The 8,090-nt window shown below is 37.7% G+C and overlaps 1 protein-coding gene across 1 annotated transcript; it reads right to left on the reverse strand.

The window, feature by feature from the left end:
• Window positions 1-1,166: 1,166 nt before the first annotated feature.
• Window positions 1,167-1,752, reverse strand: LOC100685755 (testis-expressed protein 35-like). Its single transcript, XM_038525569.1, has one exon. It carries the CDS (start codon window positions 1,599-1,601, stop codon window positions 1,185-1,187), a length of 417 nt encoding a protein of 138 aa, XP_038381497.1. The 5' UTR covers window positions 1,602-1,752; the 3' UTR covers window positions 1,167-1,184.
• Between the last annotated feature and the right edge of the window lie 6,338 nt (window positions 1,753-8,090).

The following is an 8,090-nucleotide window of genomic DNA, read 5'->3' on the forward strand; positions in this document are numbered from 1 at the left end:
TGTCAGTAGGCTTTTATATGGAATTTTTTTGGGAGGGGAGAGGATGTCAAAAAAGCTATATTTCATTTCTAAAAATCCCAAAAAATTTCATCATAAATGGATTTTGGATTTTGTCAATGCTTTAATGTTCATTTATTGTGATGACTATGTATTATTTCATCTTTATTTTGTGATATGGTGAATTACATTGATTTTTAATCTATATTTTAGTGAATTAATGTTGAAACATTTTTTTAAAGATTTATTTATTTGTTTTGGGCAGTGAGGGGAGAGGCAGAGGGAGAAACTTAAGCAGACTCTGTGCTCAGCCTGGAGAGGGCTCCATCTTATGGCCCTGAGATCACGATCTGAGCAAAACCCAAAAGTCCTACATTTAACCTACTGCACCACCCAGGTGCCCTAATGTTGAAACATTTTAAAGAGATAAATAATTTACCTTACCTTACACAACTAGAAACTGTGAGCTTTTGGGCTTCACCTTTTGAACCATTTCCAGAAAATTGTACTTTTTAGTATTCTGAAATATTTTAGTTGATTTGACAGAAAAGTCTCTGTGATAAAATGGTGATACATCATCTCTGTTTTAGGCATGATTGAAGTTAACTTAGGTTAAAATATTGAAAATGATTATATATATATATATATATATGCCTCTATGTATGAGTTTAAGTAAAAATTTGCCTATTATTTGGAAATTGTAATTTCTTCTGATTTTAATTTTTTTATTTGTTACTCATCAAATTAAAGCAAAGCAATTTAATAAAAATATTCACATGCCATCCAAGAACAATAAAATTCTGATCATAAAGGTTAATAGTAGCACTCATTTAAATAATTTACTTCAGCCGCAATCTGGACAATACATTTTACTATAAATCTAAAATTTGATATTTTATATAATATTTAACCTATGCCTTAATTGGCAACATCAATTCTTTTATTTAATACATTTTAACTACTATTAACTACTATTTTAACTACTATTTTTTTTTTTTTTTTTTTTGGTTTTAAGTGATGATTTTAATCTCCCGGTGGGGGCAGGCCTGGGGCAGGGTGGTAGGTCAGAGGGCCACAAGCCTTTACTGTGCAGCTCAAGGAGCAGGGGGAGGAAGAGCCGGAGCTGCCAGTGTGCTAGCTTGGGAGCATGTCGTCCTCCCCCGTGTAGGGCTTGAAGCACAGATAAATCAAAAAGCATCTCCAGAGGCCAAGGATGAAAAGGGTGGCCAGGAGTGGCATGGAAGTTTTCTGCTGCCCTGATTGTAGTTGTTCTTTAGGGCACTCAACAAACATTTTTCGCAGTAGGTCCCGCATTGATGAAGGGAATCCAGAGGGTCCTTCTTTGTCTTTTGTAGGGCCATGATCTTCTTGTGAAGAGAAAGTGGTGTTCCATCTGCTCCATCCATTTTCTTGAGCCGGAGCTGGGGGTCTATGTCTGTTTTTCCTATCAGTCTGAGTTCCTGCTGTTCCTTTGGCCCTCTTCTAAGGGGAAGCTTGCTGTTCTTCTGTATATTTATTAAAACATCCATCTTCTCGTCCATATCCTTCTGCATTTCCTTCATAATCTCCACAAATTCCTGGAGTTTATCAAAATCCTTGTCCATTACGCCCTTTATCTGTTTGATCTCCTCATTTTTATCTTGAGCTCTTCCCTCACCTCCCTGAGTTCATTCCTTAGCTCATGTGTCCCTCCTGGTTTGGTAAATGGCCCATCTTGTTTCGCTCCTTTGTAGTCATATGTCTGTTGGTTAGAGCAGAGGCACAGAACATTGGGCATCACAAGCATGGGTGGACCAGGCGGGAGAGATCCACCCCCGCCCCGAGTTTGGGCAGCTCCCGCCACTGCCCCCTGGGCCCTGGCCGGCCAAGGCCCCTCCTGCGGCCCAGCCGAAGAGCCTCCTCTGCCCTCCTGAGCAGCGATGTCTGGGCTTCAGGAGACTATTAGCTTTATATACTTTTGTAGTCAAAGATTGAGAACAATGAGAGCAATTACAAATGGGAACTATGTTAGTTCATCTATTCAATTCATTCTTAGTAAAGGACTATTTCCTTTAGGGTACTCTTACATGTTCAATGCATTCAGTTGTTCCATGATGCAGAGTGCAAAATCTACATATGTTCCCTCAGGAGCTCAGTCTACTGCCTAATAAATTTCATAGTTATAAAAATTATCTTCAGTTTTTAATCTATTTTTATAATTGAGTTAATTGCATCTTTAGTTTTCTGCTTGCATTCCTTTGTATCAATATTGCCATTTCTTTTAACCTTCAGTGGGTTAGCTACATTTTAGCTCCTCTTTTTAATTATCAAGTAATTTGCTTTCAATCCTTAATCACTTATATTATGTTTAGGAGGTTGCCCCAATTTATGCCACCAAACAGAACCATTTTATATTAATATTCAATTCTCTTTTAAAGTCAAAAATAAAAAGACTTTGTCTTTACAAAACTGTTAAGAATTGTTTAGAAAGAAATTTAGTCACAGTCCTGGAATTTTACATTATTTTTTCAATGAATTTTAAGAGTTCAATATATATTTCTCAGACCTTTCATATCTAGGTTTATTCATTAAATCAACCTTCCATGAGTCTCTTCTCTTCAACTCATCAATTCATGCATGTCCTCAATAAGAATTTATTGAATAACTACTCTTATAAATATTGTCTTGAAAATTGAGAATACAGTACTCAAAAAGATGTTGGAGGATCACAATTAGCTTAAATCAAGTGAGAGGAGCAGAAAACAAATCACTAACTTAATTTGTCAATGATTTTTCTTTTAAATATTTTACTTATTTATTCATGAGAAACACAGAGAGAGAGGCAGAGACATAGGCAGAAGGAGAAGCAAGCTCCATGCAGGAAGTCGGATGTGGGACTTCCTAGGACTCCGGGATCACGCCCTGAGCCAAAGGCAGACGCTCAACCACTGAGCCACCCAGGAGTCCCGTTTTTTTTTTTTTTTTTCCAGAAAGTGAGAAGTCATATCACTTCTCCATCCTTTCTGATGAGTATCATCCCCTTTGACCTGTGTCCAGCCTGTGCTGTGGAAACAACTTAGATTGTGCTGGGATGGTTTTTTGTGAAAGCTTCTAGGCAGCATTGAAATCTGTTTCCCTTTTTGACCCTATGAGATAACCTCAGGGGTATCAAGTTTTCTAATCTAGCTGCCAATTCTAGACGCAATATTTGTGCATTTTGATATTGCCCATCTTTATTTAAAATATATTTGTGTGAGAAATCTAGGTTCTAATATTTTGAATCATAAACAACACAGAAGTTCAAAATTGTGTACATTCACAGGAAGGAACCTACTCAGGTTTAGTGTGATTACCATGTACTAGAGTATATAAAGAGCTCCTTCCCCCCCTCCATATTTCTAAAATATGTATTAAAATATCTCACCCCTTTAAGCAATATTCATGACAGCATTCATAAGACATTGTTTTCCTCATCTCCTACACCACTGAAATAACTTTACAAGATGAAGAGTTCCATAGATACGTTTCTTGAACGTTCTATTTCTGAAAAGAATATTTGAGTACTACTTTCATACAATTTTAGGCAGATGATTATTCCTCTAGGACAGCAAGATTCCTGAAAGGATCCTTATTCACTCGAGCAATTTAAAAATTATAACCAGATTTCTACAGTATTCCTTAGTAACAAAATGTAACAGTTTCTGATATGGCAAAGTATCACAGAATCATAGAAGGTTACCATCCACAGGAATCTTAGTAACCACCTATTCCAGGTTGTCAGGTATCTAGAGTTACAGTAAAGGGCAGGCTCCTCTGAAAAGAATTGGAGACTAACAATTGGGAAAGACTGTATCTCTCTCCCCTCATTCTGCATACTTGTTCTACTAATAATTTATTTGGGATAGTGTTCTGTTTTTAAACAGATAACACATACAATTTTAACTCGATTGTTTACTAAACTTGGGCTAGGATTAATTTTAAATTCATTTTCCTACTGTAAATTCCTTTCCAATATAAGTGGAGAGATATTGCACCCTAAATCACATTCCTTAGACAAGTATATATTGAAATACAGTCCACATTAGAACAGCCACTCTCTAGGCACAAGGGATATATTAGTGTATAAGATGTACAAAATTACTGCTAACGAGACAGAGAAACCAAAGGGACTCCATGAAAGAAAAGGCTGTGTTTTAGTTGTTTTTTTGTTTTTCCCTCTGTTTCTTTTCTTGCTTCTGTTCTTTTTAGTGAGTAAGGGACAGGTGTGGCTTACGTACGAAGAGATAGGTAGGGGGCTGGGTGACTAAACTCACCCAGGGGCTACAGGTTCAGGCTCACAGAAATCCCAGATGTGGAGAAATGCTGAGACATATGAAACCAGAAATAAGGGAACATAACTAGACTAATGAGACTACCTCATTCATCCTAAATGCCAGAGACAAGCATTCTCTATCACAGTTACAGCTGGACCACTGGAAATTGCCAAACTTTAAAGTAAAAGTAAACACAGTGCTATTAGTGGTAGACACATCAAGAAGATTTAAATTATCTGGTCAGTTCTCAATAAAAGACTGCCACTAAAAAGCCCTCAGTGGTAACCCATTCGGGAGCCTCCTTACTCTACAGAGATTTTTTCTTTCCTTTCTGTTCTCACCTTCACTTAATGAACTTTCTTTCATGTCACCCTTTTGTGTCCATGAGATTCATTCTTTGACTCCATGAGACAAGAAACCTGTTACACTAGGACTTGCTCCCCTGCCCTACACACACCTTCATGTATATTCTTCCTGTAAAATACAAGAAGATAATGATATCTTTGGAGTCTACCAGCACAATAGATAATATCTAAGCAGTGCCTGGGTGAGGTCACCAAGCACATATTCCAGACCATAGGAGCTAGACATCTGGACACCAAGCACCGCCCCCCCTCCTGCCCCTGGCTCCCGGAAATAAGTGACTTATGATAGACACCTGGCCCCTGTCCTTGTTCTGACCAGTTCCTGGATACCTGAGGGGACATGTGTGTCACACCACAGTCATCAATAAAAACCCAAGGCCCCAAGCAAAGATGAGACTCATGCTCCTTTTCTGCCAGATTCTCAGTCTGTATGTCTCTCTACATGTCTTCAGTAAACTTTGCTCTCACTTCCTACTGGCTCACATGTGATTTCCATCCTGCATGAAGCCAAAGACCCTCTTGGCTTGTCCTGTAGGACCCACTCTGTGTCCTTGGACCTGGCCTGCCTGCATCACTATCAAGAAAAGTACATTCTAGTGCAAAGAAATGGACAATTTAAAAAGTAATTAAAATAAAGGTTGTTTAAAACATATTAGCCTGCTTTGGCAGATTATATTTCTGGAAAACAATAACAAACAAACACACAAAAATAAATAGAAGAAGAAGAAGAAGAAGAAGAAGAAGAAGAAGAAGAAGAAGAAGAGGAGGAAGAAGAAGAAGAAGAAGGATGAGGAGGAAGAGGAGGAGGAGGAGTAGAAATAATCTCAGTGGCTGAGAAATTATATTTCCTTGCTTACATGTAGTTACAAGAAACAGAAAATGGGGCAGAGCCTTGCCAGGAGCCTTGCCAGGAATTGGAGGTTGTGATACTGAACATTAAGTAGTGGAGTCAGAGGGGGCCTCACTGAGCAACATTAGAGCAAAGGCCTAATGAGATGAGGTTGTGAAGTAGAGGAACAGCCTCAAGCAGAGGCCCAGCCTGGAGGCCAGTGAGAAGGAGGGAAGGATAAGAAGAGATGAAGTCAGAGGTCAGAGCTGAACAGTGTGAGACAGATCAATGTGGTTTTGTAAGTCAATTTAAGGCATTTAACTTTTTTTTTTCCTTAACCACTGGCTTCTTTGTGAAAAAACACACACACTCACACACAATTGTCAAGCATAGAGGAAGAGAACAGTCAGATGTTATTTTGCCAGCTAGTAAAGAAATAATAGTGGATTGGGCCAGAGAAATATAAGGGACAAGGGTCAGATTCTGCTTCTGTTTTCAGGGTAATGTCGGCAAGTTACACTGATAGAAGTAGGATGTTAGGAATGAGTAGATTCAAACATCCAACAGAATGGACTGTGCATTAAATGCAATTGGGCATGAAAGCACATATTCCTTCCAATAGACAATTAGTCGCACAGGCCTGGAGTTCAAAGGAAAGATCTAGGCTGGTAATGTAAATTTCATATATATATATATATATATTTAAATATATTTTTATATAGTTACATATTTATATAGAGAGTTCATAAATAGAATTTTATTTTATTTTTGTTCCCTATTAATATCTTAGTTAAGAAAGATGGGGCCACAGTAATCACACCTTTACATAATATATATTTACTTCAAAGAAGATGTATAACTCAAGATTATATCTATTAAAACAACTTCCGAATAAAACATATTTTTACAGAGAATGCTAATGACCACCAATACCTCTGTTCTTCATCTCCTTCTTAAGAAAAATGTCAAGACCAGTTATCACCCATGATAATTATGTGGAACTACAGATTTGATATCTAGATAGGAAAATATGAAGAGTAAGGACACAGCAACAATCAGGCCTGGCCTCTAAAACCACGGAACTTTCTCTCTCTCCAAAAATAGGCCATCCCCATGAAACCTTCAGTAAACCAAAGTGGCATGAAGCAAAAAGGCAATTAACATTCATTTAAATGGAAAAAAAAGTTTTGAGCATTTTTGGCCCCGAAAATAATCACTCTTAGGTTTTTCTGAGACCCCAGAATACATCTGGCTAAAGCATGCACAGAACAATTCAAGGTAAAGCAGATATGCTTTGGTGGCTGGATGCTGAGGGGCCGGGTGCAGTTCCCAGGGAAGCCGCTGGGGCCGCCGCTGTTCCCATGCTGCCTTTATAATGGTTCTGTTCATTGCAAAACACCAAGGCTCCTTTTCACTTTCCACCTTACTTGGTAGAAGAGAAAATCCTCTTCATATTACTTTTGGTTAGTGACAACCCATACTGCAATAATACAAGTCTTTTGTAAAAGCAAAGTGACATAACTCCAACTTTCCAACAGTGGGCCTATCTGTACTCACTACACCTAAATGTCATCCCCTCCTCCTCCTGCCATGCAGAGGTTCTAATAGAAAAATCAGGGATCCATCAGGGATCTAAGGAAGGGACAAAGAAGCCACAGGATGGAAAACAAGCCTACTTGCCATGGTTCACTGACATTGACATGAGAGGAAAAACTGACTTTCACTGTGTAAGGTGCTATAATGCGGGAGTTTGCTTATTAAAGCAGCTAGTGGTACATACCCCATATAATAAACCTCTTATACTACATTTTACTCTGAGTATTTTTTTCCTAAAATATATACAAATATTTCTCAAGCAATTAACACAATTGTTTAGTTTAATTTGCTTTGAGTAAAAAAAAAAAAAAAGTCGATATTATCTTGTTTTTCAGCTTTGAAAAAGAAAATCCTCAGCAAAGCCAAGGTAATGTAGAAATAGAAAATACAAAAAGCAAGATGGACACAAACCAAAATAGCACATTTGCTGGGAACAAACTTATTTTTATATGTACAGAAGGATACATGTAGGACTCTAGCTCTAAATTTTGTGTAATAGGGCATTAATTGTAACTCATCTATTTGTGATGTGGATTTTAGTTTTCTTTTGGATATGTAATCCTCCTTAAGCACAGCTTTATGGATTCTTGTGTATTAACATTGGAGGAGTGCTTTGCCGGTCCAGATATGTTGGCCTCTCTCCTGTCATTTTTAGTAGTAAAGTGAAATGATTTTCAGTTTCCAGTGAATTCGCTACTCTTCTAATTGCCCCCTGAGGAGCAAAGTGTCAGCAAGGATTCCTACCAAATCTTGCATAATGATTAAAAATGGAGAAACCAAGGCAGCTAAAGAAAAGGTCACTGTATAATCTCCTCTTATTGAAACAAATAGACTTAATGGAAATACTCTGTCTTTTGTGGATAGCTCAGTGACTTTTTTCAGTTCTGAGGAATTGATCTTTTCAGTTTCATTATACTGAATTAAATGTTATGTTTATGAGCTTTCTCTTTCAACAGTAATGAGGTAAGCATCTTTATTTTCCTTTTTTTCTCTCATGAAAATTACCTTTTA

This window comes from Canis lupus, chromosome 1, assembly GCF_011100685.1.
Source record: "Canis lupus familiaris isolate Mischka breed German Shepherd chromosome 1, alternate assembly UU_Cfam_GSD_1.0, whole genome shotgun sequence".
Classification (NCBI taxonomy): Eukaryota; Metazoa; Chordata; class Mammalia; order Carnivora; family Canidae; genus Canis; species Canis lupus.